This window comes from Erythrolamprus reginae, chromosome 3 (genome assembly GCF_031021105.1).
Source record: "Erythrolamprus reginae isolate rEryReg1 chromosome 3, rEryReg1.hap1, whole genome shotgun sequence".
NCBI classification, from domain to species: Eukaryota; Metazoa; Chordata; class Lepidosauria; order Squamata; family Dipsadidae; genus Erythrolamprus; species Erythrolamprus reginae.
In genome coordinates this window covers 91,855,041-91,880,296 of record NC_091952.1, presented here as the reverse complement: position 1 = coordinate 91,880,296, position 25,256 = coordinate 91,855,041, and the positions used below count along the sequence as shown (strand labels likewise).

The window sequence follows — 25,256 nt, the reverse complement described above, 5'->3', positions numbered from 1 at the left end:
CTTACAGATGTACAGAATAGTCAGCTATGAATACAGTTAAAATATTGATATTTTAAGTACTAGCATCATCAAAATCACACAGAACACAACACTTTATATATCCCATCTCTGTCTTATTTACATGCCACAAAGTAATACAAAACACTTAATACTGTTAATGTAATTCAGCATCAAAATGTAAAATTTCATTTTTAAATCCCACCAAATATGGGGAATAAATGTTTCACTAGCCGTCTTTTTAAAAATCATATCCTAGTGACATTGCCTTTGCCTCATCCTCAGCCAATGCAGTGGCTGCTTAAATTCAGGTTCATCGGTTCTGGTTCGGGTGTTCTTCCTTACAGCTATTAATGCACATTCCTCCAGTTCCTTAAGCTGACACAAAACTCAGCCACTATGAATTATGCCTCCCCTCAAATCTTAGTAACAAGGCCACTGAGTGGGGCTGTCCTTAGAGTTTTGTTGCAGGGCAACTCAAGGACAGCAATTGGATTCACTTGGCTGTACTTTTCTTCACACAGCATCACCGGCCAGCTAGAAAACAACCACTCATGATTTTCTTTAGTGTGTAGTGGGACACGTTTGAGACCGATGAATGGGTTGTAGGTTTTAGCCACCCTTCAAATTGTCCAATAGACAAGTTATTAATGGAGAGGTGTGCCACAGATGTGACTTCTCACCACTGTTTCTGTATAGGCATTTAGCACTCTTCTGAAAAAGAAGAAAAAAGCACTAAATTCATGATGAAGAATAGCTCAACAGAAAAATTGGTGGTCCAGAAGGGAGCAAGATAAGGTAGGAAAGGATATTTATGATATAATCATGGTCGCTTCTGGTTCAACTCATAGTCTCCACTGAGTCACTGACTTGTCAGCCTAGCTATCTTTGGACATTGGTCTAATTCTCTTTCAGAAGATTGTTAGATGCATTTCAAAATGGTCTGACTGACAAGTCACAGCTGCATAGCAACTCTGCATTGGTAACTTGTTATGTGGCTAAACACTCCATGTCAGACACATGACCACACCAACTCAACTTTGCCCCACCATATATTAAGGACAATGATAGGTGGGTTTTTTCATGATGGTCAGTGATGCCAAGAGAGAAGAAATACAGCCAGGGGAATCAACCCATTTCTGTTCTTGACTTGTCTGATATCAAACCAGTAAGGAGACTACCACTCATCAGCCTCATTACTGAAGCAAGTTAGAGCACAGATAAAGGTTTCTGCCAGCTCAAGATCTGAAGGAATGTGCATTAACATGAATGCGAGGAAGAACGCTCTATCTACAAAAATAAAAAAAGCTATAATGTGCTTACATATTTTTGCATATTTCTTTCACACGTCCTGTTTGAAATACAAAAGATAGTAGCTACGTGTGGGTTTTTATCATCTTTTGTCTGACTTTAAAAAATACTTTCTATAAAACAAAAGTATTGTTCCTTAGTTGTTGTTGTTTTTTAATTCACTTATAACGCCAGAATAGTAGCACCCTTTTGCTTCCCCCCCCCCCCTCACACACACTAATGGCAAGAACAACCGTTCTGGCAGTTACTGTCTTCCCCCAACTATTGATACTATCATTGCTACTACTACCCTATAGCTGTCAATCACTACACCTTTCAAAGAAAGCCATCCTTTATTCTGACATTTGGGAAGGAAACATCCCCAGACACGATTTGCCTGGAATGTGAGAAAATACAACTGAAATGTATTACTGTAAAAAACCCGGAGCCTGAGCGCAGAAAGAAAGGATCTCTCTTGCCACATGTTTCAGACTCAGAATTTTTAAAAAACCCAACTTGAAAATGAGCGACATCTGGCTTTATTATCCCATTCAAGATGTCTGGAAAAGGAACGTTTTCTTCCCGGGCTGTTATTCCATTGCACAATAACTTGGCTATCGTCCGATTTCTCTCTCTTCCCCCCCCCCAAATCCACACACCCAACTGACCAGCTGAAATTTTTAAACGCGTCGGGGGAAGGGGGGGGGGGCGGTCGTCTAGGATTTTCGTCCAAGTAAAACTGCTGGGAGAGACCGAGCCTGTTGCTCTTTCTTTCCGACGGCGCTTCAGACGGGGCGACCGGCCGTTTTTTCTGAGGAAAGGCGAAGCAGCCGAACTAAAGTGCAGGAGGGGTGGGGGGAAGGCCAGTCTCGCCCGCCCGGCCAGCCGCACTCGAAGCCCGCAAAGCCCGCGTGTGCTGCGCGTGTGTGAGAGAGGACACTTCAGCTCTCCGTCTAAATCTACCCCGCGAACGAAGGGAGGAGCACCCCCCACACCCCGGTCGGGGGCCGCTATAGTCAGAAAAAGCCGAAGCGCCACCTCAGCTCCTCAGAAGCCCTTTTTCCACAGGACCGAGCCGCAACCCGCTTGCCCCGCGGCGCGCGCCGTTTCCCCTCTTGCCTTGTCATCTCTCCAGGCGCGTCACGGGCGACGAGCGCGGGCCATCCTTTGTGTCCGAATCGCTCCCGCTTCCCCCTCCCGTCCCCGCAACAACAACAACAACAAAACCAAAATGCCTCATCTTGAGGTACCTGAAAGACCCGCGCGGTGCGTTTTCGTTTAATCCCGAGCGGCCGGATGGGCGTGAGAAGAGCCGGGGTGAGCGTCTCCGCTGCTGCTGCTACCCTTGGTGCTGCGCGCCCCCTTGGCTGGCTGCGGCTCCAGCCCCGGGCTCTGCAAGTTTCCATAAAAGTCCCGGTGCGCAGCCCGTTCCTGCATTCCAAGCGCGCCCCAGGCCGAGCTGCAGCTGTCCCGACACACACGGCGGCCGCCCCCTCCTTTCTCTCCCCCCCCCCCCCACTCAGCACCCTCGCGCCGCGCCTCCGGAGGCCCCTCCGGCGGCCCAGCTGGGTTATTTTGGGCTGAAAAACGCCGTTAGGCTATAAATAACTGGCGACTGCAGAATTTCCCAACACCTCCCCACCCCCGCCGCCGCCTCCCCTGGATTCAGAAAGAATCTCCTCAGGCACCGGGCAAGTTTAAAAGTGGGACGAGGGGGAGGGCGAAGTGTCCGACTTCGATCGCTTAACGTCTAAAAAAAGTGGGGGCTCCTGAGTATGTTCAGAGTACATTTCTCACAGCACTCATTTATTATTTTGGTCAAATCATGGCAAATACGAGATGTCCCAAGAAGTCACAGAATATGTCCCAAGAAGTCATAGAAAATCAAGCTGTTTCAAGATCGCCTCCTCTCTACCAACCACTTTGCTTTTTAAATTCTCCATCAAATGGAGGATAAAGTTGCCTTTGAAGCCACATTTTGTTCCCATATTGGGACAGAGAAAGTTGATTTAAGTTATTAATGTGAAATTGAGTAGGTCTTCAACTCAACCTTGGAATGTCAAGTCACTAACTAGTCATTTCCAGCTGATCTTTTCCAATTATTTGCGGTTAGAGTTTCCATTAATCCTTGCTAAATTAAGAATGGGAGTTTGGAGAGGACCCATGGATTTCTAAAATATCTGATACCAATTAAGTAACTCTTGTCAGCCCTCCCTTACACAAATACATAATAAGAGTCACAAAGTCACCCCGGTTATTTTTCTTACTACAATTTTGTTGAAACAGATGCAGCTAGATCTAAACACTTTGGGGGGGAAGAATTACTTACTGTTAGTTTTAAGAGACAGAGTATTTTTCTTCCACGTATACAGATATTCCAGATGGAGGGGATAACAGTTCTTTAGGACAGTGATAAATCTCTGGCAAGCTTCACTTTGTGAAGTGAAAGTGTTGGGAGGGTGAATGCTGGTGGCTTTTTTTATAGCCCTAACTTGCACAGAGCAAGCGACTAATAATAGAAGCTGACCAGATAATTATGAGAGCATGAAGTCCAACCAGCATCAGATTGATGAAACATCTCAATGTATGTAGTAGTCAAATTAGCTTATTGTCATATCAGCAATTGCAATGATCTTGTGAGATAAATATCTCAAGAGTGTAATTAAGTTCTGAGTCTATTGAATATGGAGTGGGAAGAATTTTTATTCCTTTTTCTTGTGCCTGACTAGAGAATAAAATGAGATTAGTCTGTTCCCCAACTGGTTTCCATTTTCTTTCTCATATAAAATGAACAATAGGTCAAACCCAGCATAAAATTTATTTACTAATAGCAATGTTTATTCATTCAAGAATTTACATAGCCTGTTTTTCTGAGGTCTGATATCAAACCAACACATAATTATAATGCTGATATTTGTTTTGGAATAACTAACCTTGTAGTTAATTCCAGAATACACACATTGGAATATACTACATTTCCTCTTCCAGCTTTATCCTCACAACACCCCTGTGAGGTAGGTTGGGCTAAGAAATAGTAATTAGTCCCAAAACAGTCAGTGAATTTCCAAATGTGAATGAGAATTGAGCCTGGGTTTATTTAATTAATCTAATATCATGCCATTGTGTTTAGCCCTAAATCAGTGATGGCCAACTTTTTTTTGTTCAGGTGCCAAAACGGCATGCGCAAGAGCAGGTGTGCACTTGCCCATGCCCATAATAGAAAGCTCTCCACTCGTGCATGCGTACACAGTCCCCCATGCTACCCTCTCCGCACATGTACTCAGGGCTCACTGAAGCATCTGGAGCCCATGGATGGTGAAAAATGTACCCAACAGGCCTAGCAGAAGTTCAGAAACAAGCTTCTGGTTGGGTCATTGGGTCATTTCACCCTCCCCACGCTTCAGGAAAGCCTCCAGAGCCTGTGGATGGTGAAAAACGGACCTAACGGACCTACTGTAAATTTGGAAATGAACTTTCCATTGGGCCATTTTTTGCCCTCCCCAGGCTTCAGAAAAGTCACCTGAAGCTTGGAGAGAATGAAAAATGGCTCAACGGCCTAACCAGAAGTTAATTCTCAACTTCTGGTAGGCCCACTGGGTCCATTTTTTGCCATCCACAGGCTCCGGAGGCTTTCCTGAAGCGTGGGAAAGGTAAAAACAACTTAAATACATGAAACAGTACAGGGATTCATCATATAGCAACTGCCTCATTTAGCTCTCATTTTCAGTAAATGACAATGATGGAAAAAGTCATTCTGCAATCATTCCTCACATTGATGACCTCCGCGGGTCTGTAAAGTGAGGGAAAGCTGACATCGATTTGTAATCACAATTGTGGTTTCACTTAGTGACTGAATTGCAAGTCCTGACTGTGGTTGCTAAATGAGGACTACCAGTAAAAAAAATAATAATCCCAGGATTCAGTGAAAGTAATTAACTTGTATTGTTACATCTATTACTCCCTTATTATTGAGGTATTATGACCAGTGAAAGAATGGTGTGTCCTTTGTGATATGTAGACCATGAAACTATAGTACATAAAATGCATATATAAACAATGCCATAAATATATGCTATCATTCAACGATAGCTTCAGCTTCCCTTTCCTGCTTCATGGAATTTGACCCATTTTCCTCTTCAATGGTCTTAACTTCCACAGATCCCTCTCTCTGGTTTGCTTTTAAGCCAGCATCTCTTTTTTTAATCTTGTTTTTCTTGCCGCTGTCTCCATTAGCTGCCCATTCAAATTTTCACTTACTTAATATATTTTCAGACACCTTTAATCAAACATTAGGATTCTATCAATTATGTATTTATTAGCTCAATTTATATGTCATTTTTATGTGACTGTGACCAGTTTATAATAAATGCATATTTTAAATTTTTGCAAAAGGAATTGTCTTATAATTCCTGCAATTGGAAAAAGAGATGGACATATTGTCAGGCCAAAGCCATTTTAGTGGGAGTCTTTGGCTTGCTACACCTTATGCTATTTTAAAATGTATTCTTTGCTGTGGGAATTTGGGAGGGGTAATTGCACAAGGGATGTCTGCATGTAGCCATAACAGATTCCTTCTAGATTGTCAAGGTCATCCTTTGTCCTTGCATTCCTGCCTCTGCACGGAAGGAGATGGGAGTTTCTGCCAAATTGGCAGATGAAGATTGATCTATGTGATGGACTTGGGTGTGAAGGACAAGGGCTTAAGCTTTTAACTGGGTGGGGAAACCCCTGGGACTTCAGATTCAGGTTTTTCCCAGTTGTGCCAACATGGCTCTACTAGTAAATTGGAACTTTGAGGAATACTTTGCCTTGGACTCTGATTTAGTTTTGGATGCTATTTGGAACCCTGACACTTATCTTGAGTTGCTTTTGCATGGACAGAAAAAGAATATTAAAAATATTAATATGTACAGTATTACATAATATAAAGACGACTCAAATTACATTTTCCTGTATCATATATTCACAATTTTTTGACAACTACAGTATTGTAGAGTTTTTACATGTTGACTGGGTAGCATTAAATGTTTCTTCATGCAAGGGAATATCATTATCCGAGTTTATGTAATTAAAATATATAAAACATTAATATGAAAAACACACTAAACTGATAGGGTATCTCAATGTTTGATAAGCTTCAAATCAACTGTTTAATTTTGTGGCAGAGAATGGGCAGAGGCTAGAAGTACAAGACAGAACTGGGCAAGGGATTTCTTGAAATTCCAACCCAACAAATTTCTACAATATAAGGCTACATTATGCATGTACGAAGCTAGGGCAAAACAGACAATACTAGGCTTACGTTTCTTGGCTGAAAGCTGTTTCAGAGAGCAATCACAGCATCTGTTTAGACTCATTTATCCTAAATCTAAATAAAAATGTGGAATGATTGAAAATTGGTGTATTGTATGAATCTGGCCATTGTGCTTAATAAACCATCTATTACAGTTTCATATACTCAATTGTAGATAATACAATAAACCATGATCAAACAACACACAAACACAAACTAGACCTTAAAGGTATTAATTTGGCATCTCTGTTGTTTTAAAAAGAGACAAACACATTTAAAATTGTAATGGAACATTTTACCTTTGCACCATTTTATTCTTTTTAATATACATCTTTTCCTTTAAAAATATACTTTAAATAATAAATTCAATTAGACAAGAACTTATTTAGAGTATGTATAAAATTTTAAAAGCTCTGCAGAGAGTTATCCAAATATTTAGCAATCTATAAATTTACTAAATAAATATGGTAGAGATTATTAACTTCTCTAACAACTGCCAAGGGTTCACCAGACTCTAATTATATGCAGTACAACCAACATAAAACATAATGAGAAATAATTTACATAAAAATTTAGAATTAACTCTTAAATTTTACAACAGTTCTCACAGAACATTGTCCCAAGTCCAAATGCATTGATAGAGTTGCTACGCAATAAATTATAGCTTATACACACAAAATTATATCATTTGTCACCATATATGTTTTTTAATTGCACATTAGTTAAGACAAAAAAAGTGCAAAACTTGGCAAACACAGTAGAGCTTTTGAAAGCTTTGTACTACCTAATTTATACATTGTAAACTTGGGAGGAACTTGTTTACTATAATATTTATTTTTGTAACACTTTCATCACAGGAACAATATATTTATCCCCACAAATAATATTTATATAATAGATTAAAAATATATGTTACATATAAATTCAAGGACAATTGAAATATCATTTTACATAATATCTACAGCAATAATTTAAGCAATGATATGTATATTTTTAAACCTCCCTGAGGCCACACTTACCAATATCATAGATTTTGGGATATTAACTCAGAAAGACATAATATTACATTTTCTTGAGAGAGTAAAAGGCAAAAAATATGCTCACATGAAAAAGAAAATCATAACTTTATTGTACTTTTGCCTCTAAAAGGTCACTGGCTGTTGGGTGTTGACATCCATTTACTCCAAAGTAGACCAATAAAAGATTAGTGTGCCGGATTAGCAATTGCAGAAGATCTTCAGCTAAATTATCCACTGATGAGTATCGCACTTTTTCAAAGTCAAAAATATCTTTCAGGAAATAAAGAATCTGATTCTAGAAAAAATAAATGCAAAAAGATAAATAAAAAGGTTATAGTTAATATAGGATGTCTAATAAAACATTTACTAGTTCATCTCTGTTTTCACTGTTATTCAGTAAACTCTTGATAAAATAAAGCCACATACCTTGAAGTAGCTGCATAATTCATTCAGCGAATTTCTAGGACCTAAAAATCCCCATGCCAAAACAGGGCTAATATGTTCACAAACAGCATAGAAATGCGCAAAGAAACCATCAGGAACCTAAAGATGGTACAGAAAAGGCAAATCATACCCTGGCATCTTGAGTATAAACAATTGTGACATTTTTAAACCTGCAACTCTAAAAACATCTCCAGTAATCTTTTTATCAAACACTAATCATGTTTGATCTTCCTTGATATTTTGGGAAACATTGTTGAAATTTTTTTTGCCTGTACATGCTTATGCTGGTATTGAGATAGATTACAACCCATACTAATCAGTGAGAGGTCCAGAAGCTGAAGGACGAAGGTGTTCCAGATGATGGTATGTTGGCTGTTGCTCCCCATTTGAGCGCTAGGTGATGGAATTAGAGATCAGTCATTGTAGGCTGCTAAGATGTCTGACTACATTTATTTATTTATTTATTTATTTATTTATTATTTAGATTTGTATGCCGCCCCTCTCCGAAGACTGCTTTTATATTGTTTTCCAAGTAGCAAAAGGTAACAAAGAACAATAGCATTTTTATTGGTGAATTCTCCTTGCCAATCCTTAAGAATATCCTGTTGATACAACCTAGATGAGATCACGTACCAGCCAGGGATAATGTCCTTCATCATTCTGGTGATGTGAACTGCTTGAGATCATGTAAGGTATGCGAGGTCTGCTTGAGTTAGGCATTTGCTGCACACAACCTCTACATCAGTGTTTCCCAACCTTGGCCACTTGAAGATATCTGGACTTCAACTCCCAGATATCTGGACTTCAACTCCCAGAATTCCCCGGACAGCCAAGTAGCCAAGGTTGGGAAACACTGCTCTACATAACCTCTATCTCTACATCAACTAACTTCAGACATAATAAATTATATTAAAAATGGTTCAAGAACATACATTACTATCTTTTTGTTCATAGTTCTGAAGCCAATAATTTACCAACCTCTATAGTTATACACAAATCATAAATAATCGACAAGTCGTCTTAAGTTAACAATTGGCATTGAAAAACAAATGTATAGCATTGCACAGAAGTCTTCTAATGTAAAATATCAGTCTACTTACTTTCATTTGTTGCTTTTTTTGTTTCAGGACTGACCAACAACTTGAAGCCACAGCCTAAGTAAGATATTAATTTTTGTTTATTTACTTGCAAGCATGAAACATTACATATTTAGAAATAACAGCTAAAATATAAAACAATTTGACCTTTAAAATATAATGAATTATATTATTCAATATAAGGTATTAAAATATATTGAATAATATAACTTAAATAATTTACAAAATGTACATTATTTATTGCTCAAAATATGGGATTTCCATCTAATTTTCCCTACTGTCTTCATGCATCTTAGCATTTTTTCTAAAAGTTAATGTACGTTGATGATTAACAATCTATCTATATAGTTGTGATAGCAGCAAACAGTTATGATCTGATCTAAAATTACAAAGGTGAATGATAGAGTATATAAGTTGAAAGATATTTCTGCATCTGGAATAGGAAGTTTTGGGTACATTCACCATCTATTAATGACCATGGCAAAGCCAAAAAGAGTTGATATACCAAAATCTGGTCATTCTGCATGCATTGACATCTTTCCAATGTATAACATGGTTCTTTAACAACAATGTTTATGTTCTTTGTTTCTTCATTGAATCTGGGGCTAGTCATTTCTGACTGAAATCCAGATTACTTATTGGTTTGAAATTCTAGTTACAACTAGCAGGGCTGGGTTTGTGGTAACTTTACAAAAACACATCAACTTTGTTTTTTTGTTTTTTTTAAAATCTCTTTATTAATTTTTCTTATGTCATTCCCATCACATATTATTTTGAATTACAGATTATACATATTCTCAGTTAACATTCTGACAGTAAGTTTTGACCGGTTTCCTTTCATTATATACATTGTATTTTATATTTTTAAATTCTAAAATTTGATTGATTAAGAAGTCATAAGATTGGGATATTATAGTATTATGCATGATAACCAGCAATCAGCCTGTTTCAATTAACATGCGTGAAGAGATGTTCATTATTTGTTTGAATACTGTTGGTACATGGGAAAAGGTAATCATATGGCTCTTTCACACATCCCTTTCAATAGCCTTGGACAGGAAAAAGCCATGCTATTTATTCAATAGAATCACAACAATTATATTCTATGGGAGAGAATGTACATTGGAAAACACATGAGCAGCACTTAAAAAGGAGAGAACAAGGCAATGTACCCTGAGCAGCATTTTTGTCATCTGTAATATTAGATTTGTTTACATTAGTTCCTAATTTTTCCTACCCACACATTTAATTCCACTGCACAGATCTAATTTAAATACTTTCCTCCGAACACTTTTTTTCCAAACATAAACTGAACAACACTAATCCAGAAAATATTTATTAGACAAGCTCCCAAATATCTCTTATTATGGGAACCCAGAAAAATATACAGTGGTACCTCTACCTAAGAACGCCTCTACTTAAGAACTTTTCTAGATAAGAACCGGGTGTTCAAGATTTTTTTGCCACTACTTAAAAAAATTTTCTACTTAAGAACCCAAGCCCAGAAAAATTTCCCAGGAAATTTGAGAGTGGCACAAAGGCCCGGCCAGTTTCCTGCCATTCCCCCTAGGTTTCTCTCTCTGGCACACTGTATGGGAGGCAGCTTCGCGCTGGATGTATGGGAGGCACATGCTCCTCCTCGTGGCCTCAGAATCCCTCTTTTTTTTTAAGCCTAAAAGGTTTGGATATTTTTGATTCCCCTCCACTCACCTTCTTCATTTGGCAGCAACTGTCCTCCTCCTCTTCTTCCTCCTCCTCCTCCCACCCAAATTCCGAGCTTTTATTTCTAATGGGTTTGCACACATTATTTGCTTTTACATTGATTCCTATGGGAAAAATTGCTTCTACTTAAGAACATTTCTATTTAAGAACTTGGTCACGGAACGAATTAAGTTCTTAAGTAGAGGTACCACTGTATATGATAAATATACTCCATCACAGGAGGTTTTCAAGAAGAGACTGGGCAGCCATTTGTCTGGAATGGTAGACGATTATTTATTATTTATTATTTATTATTGGGTTTGTATGCCGCCCCTCTCCGGAGACTTGGGGCGACTAACAGCAATAATGAGACAGTGTACAGTAATATTATTTATTATTTATTATTTTTTAAAAAAAACAGGAGGCTGGCTAAAAAAAAATATGGTTCAAGTGGCAAAGTGCAACTATTCTAATGCCACTGTTCAAATTCCACAGAAAGTTTCAATGTGCCAAATAGGAATACTGTAATGGTTTCTGTAAAGAACATGCCCAAATACATCTGTCTTACTATATATAAAAAATTAGGAACTTTGTTCTTTAATTTCTTTTAATTAAAATGTTGCACAGTTTGTACAAAATTTGCTTCTTCTTAAACTCATTCTTTTAATCAGCATTAACTCATCAATATCAATAGAATTAATAATGCTTATTTAGCTATTAGCTTATCAGCTATTCCAACTACAGATATCCAATCATGCTATGCTACTTCTTGTTTAGAAAAATGTTTTTTTAAATATCTTTTTAAATATATGAATTTTAAAACTTGTTAAAATATTTATTAACCTTAGTGTTTAAAGAAAGCTGCATATTTGTATGACACTATGTTTCAGAACAAGAACTATCTGTAGCCATAAAAATTATAACTGAATTCTTTTGTTTTGACTGCATTGTTAAAAAAAAACAACCCTATTCTGAGAAAAAGCATAGCTTAAATAGTTTTTGATAAAGCTATGCAGTTTTGTCCTAATAAGGACTGGAATCATACAATATACTGATGGCAAATCTAGACTTTTACTTCCCGTAGGATGTAGCAGAATTTTAATGGAATGTACTACAGCATTCTTAGTACTAGGAAATAAAATGAGACTGGCCAAAGTCAGTTCAGACATAAACAAAATATATAATAAAAGAAAGTAAAACAGAATGAAATCTTGCACACTATAAGATGTATGACTTCCTCTCAGAGAATTCCAAAGAGTCATTGTCTCCCTTTTTTTTTTTACTAGATCTTAGCCAGTCTGGTCAAATGAAAGGCAAGGAAGAAAATATATGGCATATTTATTGTTCCTTTTCCTGGAATTGGAGCAACGTGGTGAAGCTCACAACTCTGTCAACTACAGAGAAATTAGATTCAGTACAAATAACACAGAAAGAACTGAAGAGTAGGAGTCAAAGAGAGGAGAAAGAAAAGGTGCATATCTCTCTCTGAAAAAGAAGAAAGACAAAAAGGAAACAACAAGAATGAGTAAATTGGATTCTGCACCGATCCAGCACCCTGGATGCTGGATTGGCACAGAAAGGAATGAAGGGATAACAATGACAGCTCAGACTTGCTTCCAAGACAGATGAAGAGGCATCTGAGAGGCAAAGAAATATATTCTAGATTAAAAAATGGGAACAAAATAGAGAAGTTCAAATTGTAACCCAATCTAACATACGGCATACTTTCAAAATAAATCTCTATTTTGTTAATACATAATAGCCTTTGGACCTCTGCTATTGGAGCTCATGTATGAAGATGCTGCAAAGATGCTACCTAGGAGGCTGCCCCGGCCCTCTGGAATCAGCTCCCCCGCCCCCCCGGAGATCCATACTGCCTCCATCCTCCTCACTTTTCATAAGATTAGATTAGATTAGATTTATTGGATTTATATGCCGCCCCTCTCCGCAGACTCGGGGCGGCTCACAACAATGGCAAAAACAGTACATAGTGACTCAACTATGCCGCCAACCTTGGGATCATTAGATTCTGCCCCCTGGCCAATGAACATATAGTGGGTTTGTTGAATGGATATGTGTGTATTTTAATTGATTCTTTAGTTTTAGATGTAACTTTTAATTTTAATTAATTGGATTTCGATGTATACAGTGGTACCTCTACTTAAGAACTACAGTGGTACCTCGAGATACGAGTTTAATTCGTTCCGGACCTGGGCTCTTAAGTCGAGCAGCTCTTATCTCGAACGACTTTTCCCCATAGGAATTAATGTAAATAATTTTAATTGGTTCCAGCCCTCAAAAAACTCACAAAGTTAGTCTAAATTATGCAGAAAGACATGTTTTTAATGAAGAAATGTACATGTACATATAAATGAATAATGAAGTTTCTTTCACTTAACTTGTAAACTTTCTTAAACTTTTAAATTTACATATGTTCAACTTCTCTGCCACCCAATCCTGTAGGACAGAGGTCCCCAACCCTTTTTGCACCAGGGACCGGCTTTAAGCGATCAAGAGAGGAATGGGTGAATGAATGGACGGAGGGTGGGAAGGAAGGAAGGAAAGAGGGAAGGGACAGGAACAGAGGAAGGAAGCAAGGAAACTTATGAAAGGGGAGAGTAAGAGAGGAATGAGTGAAGGGAGGGAGGGAGGGAAGAAGGTGGGAAGGAGAAAGAAAAGAAGAAATAGAGGAAGGGAAGGTAAAAGAGAGAAAGAAAAAGAGCAAGAAAGAAAGCTGCAAGCACCCCCCCCGAGCCCCCCAGGCCGGCTGCAACCTTTTAAAACACGTGCGCCGCTTCGCAGCTGTCTCCTGAAGCCGAACGCGGAAGTTAGCGTTTGGCTTCAGGAGACAGCTCCTTGGCGCTTGTATCTCGAATTTGGGCTTGTAAGTAGAACAAAAATATCTCTCCCCTCCCAGCTCTTATCTCGAGTTGCTCTTAAGTAGAGCAGCTCTTATGTCGGGGTTCCACTGTACTTAAGAACTACCTCTACTTAAGAATATAGTGGGTTTGTTGAATGGATATGTGTGTATTTTAATTGATTTTTTAGTTTTAGATGTAACTTTTAATTTTAATTAATTGGATTTCGATGTATACAGTGGTACCTCTACTTAAGAACTACTTAAGAACTACCTCTACTTAAGAATATAGTGGGTTTGTTGAATGGATATGTGTGTATTTTAATTGATTTTTTAGTTTTAGATGTAACTTTTAATTTTAATTAATTGGATTTCGATGTATACAGTGGTACCTCTACTTAAGAACTACTTAAGAACTACCTCTACTTAAGAATATAGTGGGTTTGTTGAATGGATATGTGTGTATTTTAATTGATTCTTTAGTTTTAGATGTAACTTTTAATTTTAATTAATTGGATTTCGATGTATACAGTGGTACCTCTACTTAAGAACTACTTAAGAACTACCTCTACTTAAGAATATAGTGGGTTTGTTGAATGGATATGTGTGTATTTTAATTGATTTTTTAGTTTTAGATGTAACTTTTAATTTTAATTAATTGGATTTCGATGTATACAGTGGTACCTCTACTTAAGAACTTAATTCATTCCGTGACCAGATTCTTAAGTAGAAACATTCTTAAACAGAAGCAATTTTTCTCATAGGAATCAATGTAAAAGCAAATAATGCGTGCAAACTCATTAGGAAAGAATTAAAAGCTCGGGATTTGGGTGGGAGGAGGAGGAAGAAGATGAAGTCGCTGCTGAAGGAAGAAGGTGAGGTGAGGTGAATAAAAAAAATCCAAAACTTTAAGGCTTAAAAAAAAAAAGGGACTCTGAGGCAGCTCTAGACTGCCAAAGCCTCCTTAAGCGCCCCCGAAAGGCTCCTCTGGCAGCCCAGAAAAGCCTGAGATGGATGGGATTAAAGGGGGAATGGCAGGAAATTGGCCGGGCCTTCTTGCCTCTCTCAAATTTCCTGGGAAATTTTTCCAAGCTCGGATTCTTAAGTAGAAAATGGTTCTTAAGTAGAGGCAGAAAAATCTTGAACACCTGGTTCTTATCTAGAAAAGTTCTTAAGTAGAGGCGTTCTTAAGTAGAGGTACCACTGTATTGTCTTTTCTATATGTTGTAAGCCACCTCGAATCCTCAGAGAGGGGCGGCATATAAATCCAATAAAACTAAACTGAACTAAACTAAAAACAGAATTTAGAATTGGATCCAGAAATGGCCAAATGCCAGTGATGATTCACTGTGACTGGGACATCAAATTCCAGTCACAGATCTTGATGCCATGACTTGTACATCTGCAGTTTGTGGACAATCTCCAAAGGCAGCTTCATGTACAATGCATTGTAAAAAATGAAGTGAGACGTATTAAAGGATGGATTGCTGAAGTCAAGCAATCTCTGTCTATGTGGATTTGTTGCTGGAATACCAATCAGTAGGCTAAAAGCAGAAAGTTCTACTCCTACTGGAACACCCCCCCCCCCACAAAATGCCTTCGATATATGAGTGTGAAATATACCAACCATATATCAATAAAGGTAGTTCTCAACTTACAACAATTCTTTTAGCAACTATTACAATTGCGCACAAAAAATAATTTATGACCTTTATTCACACTTAAGACCACTGTTGCAGCGTCTCCATGGTCATATGATCAGAATTAAAATGCTTGGCAATTATCTCACATTTATGATTGTTGCAGCATTCCAGGTTCACGTGATCACTTTTTATGAGCTTTTGACAAACAAAGTCAATGGGGAAACCAGATTCACTTAACATTCAAGTTACTAACTTAACAGTTACAGTGATAAATTTAACAACTGTGGCAAGAAGGGGCATAAAATGGGGTAAAATTCACTTAATAAATGTCTTGCTTAGCAACAGAAATTTTGGGCTCAATTTTGGTCATAAATTGAGGACTAACTATAATACCAATCTATAATCCCAGTGCCGAAGAAGCTCTCCATCAAGGAACTGAATGACTACAAACCAGTTGCTCTAATATCTGTAGTTATGAAAACCTTTGAAAGGCTAGTGATGTTCCACTTGAAAACCATCATGAATCCACTGTTAGACCCCCCTGCAATTTGCATACCAAGCAAATAGATCAGCAGATGATGCTGTTAATATGGCTCTACACTACATCCTTCAACATCTTGAATCTCCAATGACCTACGCTAGGGTCCTCTTTGTAGACTTTAGTTCAGCATTCAATACCATCATACCGGACATTCTCTTAACCAAACTAAATCAGCTAGCGATACCTAAACACACTTGTAAGTAGATCACAAGCTTTCTGACAGGAAGCAACAGGTGAAGCTAGGAAAAATCACATCAGATACATGTACAATTAGCACAGGTTCCCCCCAAGGCTGTGTACTCTCACCACTTCTCTCTATACACTAATGACTGCATCTCAAACTATCCATCTGTTAAACTACTGAAGTTTGCAGATGATACAACAGTGATCGGACTCATTCAAGACAATGATGAATCCGCATACAGACGGGAAGTTGAACAACTATCCTTGTGGTGTGACCAGAACAATCTAGAACTGAACATACTCAAAACCGTAGAAATGGTGGTAGACTTTAGGAGAAACCCTTCCACCCTTCCACCTCTCACAATATTAGACAACACAGTATCAACAGTAGAGACCTTCAAATTTCTAGATTCTATCATATCTCAAGACCTAAAATGGTCACCTAACATAAAAAACGTCATCAAAAAAGTACAACAAAGAATGTTCTTTCTGCGCCAGCTCAGGAAGCTCAAACTGCCCAAGGAGCTGCTGATACAGTTCTACAGAGGAAACATTGAGCCTGTCATCTGCACCTCTATAACTGTCTGGTTTGGTGCTGCAACCCAACAGGACCAACACAGACTTCAGAGGATAATCAGAACTGCAGAAAAAACAATTACTGCCAACCTTCCTTCCATTGAGGACCTGTATACTGCATGAGTCAAAAAGAGGGCGGGGAAAATATTTACTGACCCTTCGCACCCTGGACATAAACTGTTTCAATTCCTACCCTCAAAACGTTGCTACAGGGCACAGCACACCAAGACAACTAGACACAAGAACAGTTTTCCCCCGAACGCCATCACTCTACTAAAAAAATAATTCCCTCAACACTGTCAGACTTTTTACTAAATCTTCACTTCTATTCTACTAGTTTTTCCTCATCATTCTTATCATTCTTTCCCTCCCACTTAGGACTGTATGACTGTAACATGTTGCTTGTATCCTAAGGTTTTTATTAATATTGATTGTTTCTTCATTGCTTATTTGATCCCTATGACAATCATTAAGTGTTGTACCACATGATTCTTAACAAATGTATCTTTTTCTTTTATGTACGCTGAGAGCATATGCACCAAGACAAACTCCTTGTGTGTCCAATCACACTTGGCCAATAAAATTCTATTCTATTCTGTTCTGTTCTATTCTATAAATCTCTCAATAATTTCAACTAATTATTTTTTGGGGGGAAATCAATAGCATAGAGGATAAGAAAGAATCCTGAGTGACTACAAAATATTCAAGCTCTTTGCCAAGAAAAGAAATGCTAACCAATGAGCTATAATTATTACGGTATGATTGTCTATATCTGATGATGGCTCTGCTAAAAAAAATGGCACTACTACGTTCCTTAATTGGATTGTAACACTCTGTCTCTTAAAGAGGAGTCTATGATCTCACAGATCACTAATCATAATTTACCTAGTTGTAATAAGCAGGGGAAGGCAAAGTGCAGAGGAACAAAGTACCAGACAAATTGTTCTTATTCTTGGTCCCTTAAAATTGCAACATGCAATAAGCTGGACATTTCAAATTGTAAATGTATTGTGGAATCTAAGCTATAGCACCTGTAAACAATTATGTTCTCAAATATGTTCTTGCAAACATGTCATACAATATGCTACAAAATTCTAGCAGCTCTTCTGCTTGAGCTAAAACCTAAAACAATAACAATGTTAAGAGAACTGAAGATTAAACATTATTTTTCATTTCACCACTCCCACTGAATAGGTTCAACAGTGAGCTTAATGAAATCCAAAATGAATTTTCTTCAATATATTCTGTCTCCCCCTTGAGCTACATAACTACCCTAAAAATACTTACATCCCTTAGTAGACTATTTATTGCACTCTTAAATCTGAAATGAACTGTTTTATGTCAAATGTGACATAATTATCATGCTGTCTTTCTGTCCAATTGAGAAAGTAAAATTTAAAGTGTGATATGTTCTTAATGTCACATATTTAATGTGTGTGTGTGTGTGTGTGTGTGTGTGTGTGTGTATGTATGTATGTATGTATGTGTATATATATATATATATATATATATATATATATATATATATATATATATATATTTGTTTTCGTAAATTTTCACGGGTATATGTATGTAGATTGTTCTGAGGGCAAAACCCGAACTCAGAACAATCTACATATATATATATATATATATATATATATATATATATATATATATATATATATTTGTTTTCGTAAATTTTCACGGGTATATGTATGTAGATTGTTCTGAGTTCGGGTTTTGCCCTGTGTAATGTTTTGCATGTCTATGCGACGTTTCGGTGAAATCACATTCACCATCATCAGGCTGGAGTTCCAATCTTTGTGTTTTTGCAAATGAATATTAGCAACTGACATTTCTTCTTAGCATGTAGTGTGGGGGTGGAGATTTGCTTTGAATGTAGCAAATAGATTGGGTGACTATGCTTCCGTGATCTGATTGGTTGGTGTAATCATGGTTATAGAAGGAATGGCATGAAGATTATGAAGTGTTTTGTTTAAGTCTGATTTCCAAATATAAAATTCTAAAATCATAATAATTAAAGGATTGACATATTGATTATAATGAGGTGTTTATTTTGTTTAAGGCTGGTTTCCAAATCTCTGGCAGGCGCGAGGTATCATCCCTTTTATTTAAACAAAAAGATCTTTTTTCAATTTCAATAGCTTCTAGAGAGATTCTTTTATATAAATTCTCTGTTTTGTGGAGTAATTTAGTTTTTTCAAAGTCAATTTCGTGCCCTGTTTTTTTAATGTGCTGGACAAGGGAGGAGGTCTTCTCCTGTTTCTTGACTGCATTCATATGTTCTGCCATGCGCTGGCTCACTCTTCGGTTAGTTTGTCCAATGTATGTGGCTGCACATGTTTTGCAAGGGATTTCATAGATACCTTGGTATTCTAATTGGATTTTATCTTTGGGGCTCCTTAGGATATTAGATATTTTTTGGTTAGTGCAAAATGAGGTTTTGATGTTATGTTTTTGTAGAATTTTACTAATTTTATCCGTGGTGCCTTTGATGTAAGGAAGGATGGTGGTGCCATTGTCCTGTTCTTGATCTTGTTTTTTGGGGGGTGTCTCTTTATTGATTAGGTTTGTTATTGTTTTCTCTTTGAATCCATTAGAAATTAATACATCTTTGAGTTTGTTCAATTCAAAACTGAATTGAACAAACTCAAAGATGTACTAATTTCTAATGGATTCAAAGAGAAAACAATAACAAACCTAATCAATAAAGAGACACCCCCCAAAAAACAAGATCAAGAACAGGACAATGGCACCACCATCCTTCCTTACATCAAAGGCACCACGGATAAAATTAGTAAAATTCTACAAAAACATAACATCAAAACCTCATTTTGCACTAACCAAAAAATATCTAATATCCTAAGGAGCCCCAAAGATAAAATCCAATTAGAATACCAAGGTATCTATGAAATCCCTTGCAAAACATGTGCAGCCACATACATTGGACAAACTAACCGAAGAGTGAGCCAGCGCATGGCAGAACATATGAATGCAGTCAAGAAACAGGAGAAGACCTCCTCCCTTGTCCAGCACATTAAAAAAACAGGGCACGAAATTGACTTTGAAAAAACTAAATTACTCCACAAAACAGAGAATTTATATAAAAGAATCTCTCTAGAAGCTATTGAAATTGAAAAAAGATCTTTTTGTTTAAATAAAAGGGATGATACCTCGCGCCTGCCAGAGATTTGGAAACCAGCCTTAAACAAAATAAACACCTCATTATAATCAATATGTCAATCCTTTAATTATTATGATTTTAGAATTTTATATTTGGAAATCAGACTTAAACAAAACACTTCATAATCTTCATGCCATTCCTTCTATAACCATGATTACACCAACCAATCAGATCACGGAAGCATAGTCACCCAATCTATTTGCTACATTCAAAGCAAATCTCCACCCCCACACTACATGCTAAGAAGAAATGTCAGTTGCTAATATTCATTTGCAAAAACACAAAGATTGGAACTCCAGCCTGATGATGGTGAATGTGATTTCACCGAAACGTCGCATAGACATGCAAAACATTACACAGGGCAAAACCCGAACTCAGAACAATCTACATATATATATATATACACACATATACATAAACTAGACATAGACATAGACATAATAGATATGGATATGGAAATACATATACTTATATATATACATACACATGGATGTGGATATGGATAAGGATCTTACAATATTACAATAAAATATTGCCCAAATTATGAAAAAAAAAAATCAGAGACTTAAATCAACTAAGAAAACAGAACTTATAGCAATTCTGAAAACATTACGTAAGAAAAAGAAAGCACTATAATAAGATTTCATTCAAAGTATGACTCATCTTACTTGGAACCAATACACCTCAAATCATTTCTTGGATGATCCAAGAGAATCATCTCACTTTCTTTCTCAATGGAGTACCATCATCCTATTCATTCTGCTTAAATTGCTTTCTAAACTCTGCAGAAATTGCTTGTTATCCATACTTTAAAAAGTTGAAAATAACTGTACCTCTCTCCACAAACTGGGTCCCAGCCTGATGTCAATATCTGTAGTTGATATCTCCTACCAGTTAACGGTATTATTGAAGCATGGAATAAAACAAATATGGACTTACAGTTTCTTTGAAGGAGGAGTTCAACCAGTGGTTATTAACTATATTCTGTATAGACATGGGTGGGTTTTCTAAGTCTTCAAAAGAATCCATTAATATGAAGTCCAAAACAACATCATAAAAGTTTAAGTGTTTCACCTACATGAGAATCAAATTTTTAAAAAGGTACTGAGCATATTTATTATAATAATAATAATAATAATAATAATAATAATAATAATAATAAACCATTAACAAGTCCATGCTATAAATTACAATAAAATCCTGATATTTTAAACAAATTGTTTATTCAAACTTAGTATATATAAAATAAGAAATAAATGATAAAATTAACAAGAGTTCTGAAATATAAACAAAATAAAGTTCAGTAAAGAAATTATAGCTATCTAGCCTCCCCCACCCCCCAAAAAAGTTAAAACACTTAATTTAAAGCATACCCCATAAGCAGCCAACTCCATTTCAGTATGAATCCACTGATCTGCTTGTTCTAAAAAAGAGATCATTTCATCAAATACTTCCTCAAATTTCTTTGGGTTCTATAAAGGAAAACAGAAAACTCTGAAGAAATAACTTGCACATTACATGGATTTTCTTCATCCTTGCCTTAAAATTGACATCACTGTTTATTTATAAGTCAAAGGGAAATCTAGAAATAAAAAGAATATCTCAATTATAAGGCATATTATATTCTGATATCTGATTTTGTATGCATGTTTTGGAAAATGACACATAAAACAATACATTTGGGAAATGTAAAACATATAGCCATAAACTCTTATGAACAATCATTCCCATATGTAGACCAAATTTATCATCTTAAATGAAGAATACTATTTTTTTAAAATAGCACTACTTGTTTCTTAACTCATGTTAATACGGCATTAAATGGTCAAGCCTATTACTGCCATATTCCCAAGCATTCCCAAGTACGGTACAATACAATTATGAAAACAACAATAGCAAAGGTTTACCTTTCTTGCTCTCAAAATTAAAGCACATAAAATTCTTCTGCCACTTTCAGCAAGAAATATTCGATTTGTAGAGTCTGAAAGAATGACCTGATTTTTTTAAAAAGAAAAGGAAACCATTAATGAGTGAAAGATGTTAGAACTCAAAATTGAAACCAAATGCACAAATCCATCAAGGTTTTGGACTCTATTACTCAAAGGGAAATTTCATTAACTGTCTTCTTCTTCTTCAATAAACTTGCTTTATCAAGAAGATGAATGGAATCCATGGATGTGTTCACACAATGCCCTAAGGCTAAGCCATCATTTCATTTGCTTGGTTTTAGCTTAGCTTGCTCTGTGAACAAAACCACTGTGATATATATATATATAGTCCACAAATTATGTTTTAATATAGTGTATGACTCCAGCCATCTATAACTTTGTCAAGAATCATTAATAAGCCTGTACTTAAATAATTATATGAACTATGGCAGAAAAAAATATAAATCAATAGTGAAATTCTTGGAGACTTCAACCTTAAGGGCTGGAAACAAAGACTATGCATGTGCTTTGGAAATGGAACGAAGAGCTTTTCCCAAATGTGACAGTGTTTTAAACTTCTTTGGAAATGGCTAAATTTAAACAACATTAACTGACTATATATAGTATCTGATTACTGAACTAAGCCAGCTTTCTAAACACTCCTGTTGTGAGTGCTCCTTGTCCACCTCTGCTAATGATAGATTCTGAGGAGGATGAGCCAGGTCCACCTGGTTACCCTGGACCAGTGGGATTGCCAGCTGATGCAGAGAGTGAGAGTGATGGAGAAATAGACCTGGATGAACCCGAGGAACCACCAGAGGTGGCAGATATGTTCATGGGGGATTGGTCCGAGTCAGAGGATGAAGGGGACATTAGAGTGGATGAGCCACTCTTAGATGCTTGATTCAGGAGGTTACAAAGCAGATAACACTTGTACGGTAAAAGGAAGTAGTTTGTAGTTTTAACTCTAGCGGTTTGCTGACCACTCCCAGCAGGTATAAAAGGAAAGGATTATGGGCAATTCTGGGTGGAGTTTCAACATTAATTTCATGGATGCTGTGTTAAATTCGGGGTTCCAGAAAACGTTCCCTGAACTACTTGATTTCTGCTCTGCAAACGTCATCTGCTAGAAGCCGCCTGCCTGCCACAATGTGGTGAGCTGAATTGTATACCCTATGACTCATTGCCCGTTTTATCTTGCTGGAATGCAATTAGCCTTGAGGCTGGCGTCTTTCCCGGAGGCCTATCTGATAACTTCCCAGCGGTTAAATTAATTTCATGAACTTTCAAAGACTGCATTCTATGTGTAAATATTGTTTTTTCATGGAAAGAGTGTAATTCAAAGTTTAAATCATGGGTTTTAGCCTTTTGTTTCAATCTGAAAAGCCCAGGATAGAACAACTTCTTAGTAAACATTTAAACTCTTTTTGCCAGAAACAGAAGTAAAATCTGATTTTCAGCAAAAACATAGTAAATCGTGGTCACATAATCAATATTGTGGTGCTGTAAATGGTTGAAAATGCAGACCAATTGCCAAGCATTCCAAATGCAGTCATATGACCACAGAGAGAACAAATGTCAGAACTCTGAATCCAGATCATAAGTCTAATTGCGTAGTCTGTTGTAAAGTTTGAATAGTTGTTAAGCAACCAGTTATAATCAAGGACCCACCTGGTTGCTTAACAATTATTACCTGGGAAAAACTACATAACATTGATTATGTAACTGTACAAATCTCCTCTATGTAATAATGTAACAGAGATACGCCATAAGTTGCACAAAGATGAGTGTTTCATAGAGTTTTACCTGAAAAGCTTGCCGAATACAGTGGAGCTTAGCAAGGAAGTCACTGTCTCCCAAGCATTCCAACATTTCAGTCCTAAAGAAGATTTCAAAGATAATCACAGACCGGCCCTTTAATTTAGGCATATTTCAAAACCGTCAATATAAGTTCTGGTAAAATTATAAAAATTCTGCCATAAGGATTTTTAGAAATGTAAAGACATTTTCACCTTAAGACACGTGAATAAATCTTGCCTTCTTCTGCCATGCACAAAGCTTCTTCATATAATGGGCAGTGGCAAAGTGAATCCAGGTGATAGTAATTTCGGCTCTCTTTGTGTTCTGTAAGCTTAAAAAAAAAGTTTTATTACCAAGTTACTTTCAGAGTCATAACACCTTTGTAATCTTTTGAAAGGTACCTGCTTTTTAATATAACTTTACACTGCAGATCATTATCAAATATGTAAAAGAAAAGTTAGAGTAATATATGGATCATATGCTACTTTGTAAAGCAGAAGAATGGGAAATTAAGAATAGGGAAATAAGTATCCACAGTATATTAAAGCAGAAAATTATGTTCTTGGACAGCAAAAAAACCCAACCCTTTGTTCTCCCAAAAATATGGATATCTTGTCATGATAAATGCAGAAAAGAATTAGATATTAATTTACACACACACACCTCAAAAGTCCAAAGTAATATAAGTGACTTTAGTAGTCTGTAAGAAGGGATACGACAAAGAAACAGAAAAGTGAATGCCTTCTGCCACATCACTATTATATGCATATTATCAAACTATACTAACAACACTTGAAGGATATAATAAATAGATGGCCTATAGAAGAAAGCAGTTTCCCAGGTAACTTGGTTGAGGTCTATACAGATTAAATGAAGAATAAATTCTTAGTAGCTAATTGACAATCAACGGAGAGCTATCAAATAATATTGTATCTGTTCAATATGAAGACCTACTTGCCTAAGTTAGATGACATAATTTTCCAGTAGGTAGTAATTTGCAAATCACTTTTAAGGGTAGAATATTATTTTTTTGACATTAAAAGTACAATAATGTATATTTGACTTATACTTACAAACAGGATTTTAACCAATTTATATTGAGCCTAATATGAGTAATTAATACTGTAATCAGCACTGTCTTTTAAAATCAGCCCTTTGTCAATAATATAGTAAGTAAATCTATATCTTAAAATTATTGTTATATTGCAAAATAAATGGACAAGATGAAGTCTAATTTACAGCTGTCCCAGATTAAATGTGTCTTTCAGGGAAATAAACATTCCAATAGCATGACCATCTGACAACTTCAAAACCATCAATTTTCTTGCAATATTTTTATTGAAAAAAATGAGCACTAAAATTCATTAGGCATATTTCCCATGAATTTACAAAAAAGTTTCATATTCTGCTACTCTATCACAGACATATGCTTTTCTACAGGGAAAGCACGTGAAGAAGCATTCTAGTCATGCATCTGTGAATATTTCATTAATTGTTGTTACGAACCAGTCTGAGTAATGCTTAAGGCATCAGGGTAGAAAGCATAATGAGAGCATGAGTTCTAGTCCCACCTTAGGCACAAAACTAGCTGGATGACCTTGAGCCAGTCACTTTCGCAGCCAGCTCAGCCTTAGAAAGGAGACAAAGGCAAACAAATTCTTAAAAAAACTCAGGTGCATGATAATTAACACAAGACAGCA

The 25,256-nt window shown here is 36.6% G+C and overlaps 2 protein-coding genes across 3 annotated transcripts in view; both read right to left on the bottom strand.

Moving 5' to 3' along the window:
- The window catches only part of NEXN (nexilin F-actin binding protein), a 40,884-nt gene extending 38,228 nt beyond the window's left edge, over positions 1-2,656 (bottom strand). For both annotated transcript variants that reach the window (XM_070746187.1, XM_070746188.1), the window contains exon 1: positions 2,538-2,656. The gene's annotated coding sequence lies outside the window, so the exon portion shown is untranslated. The remainder of the gene's footprint in view (positions 1-2,537) is intronic.
- Positions 2,657-6,853: 4,197 nt separating this feature from the next.
- MIGA1 (mitoguardin 1) overlaps positions 6,854-25,256 on the bottom strand; it is a 49,131-nt gene continuing 30,728 nt past the window's right edge. Inside the window, exons 9-16 of the mRNA XM_070746198.1 lie at positions 23,769-23,887; positions 23,563-23,635; positions 21,736-21,822; positions 21,202-21,300; positions 20,768-20,902; positions 9,144-9,197; positions 8,026-8,142; positions 6,854-7,894 (exon numbers count right to left, since the gene is read on the bottom strand). Coding sequence (XP_070602299.1) covers positions 7,706-7,894; positions 8,026-8,142; positions 9,144-9,197; positions 20,768-20,902; positions 21,202-21,300; positions 21,736-21,822; positions 23,563-23,635; positions 23,769-23,887 — 873 coding nt within the window. The 3' untranslated portion in view covers positions 6,854-7,705. The remainder of the gene's footprint in view (positions 7,895-8,025; positions 8,143-9,143; positions 9,198-20,767; positions 20,903-21,201; positions 21,301-21,735; positions 21,823-23,562; positions 23,636-23,768; positions 23,888-25,256) is intronic.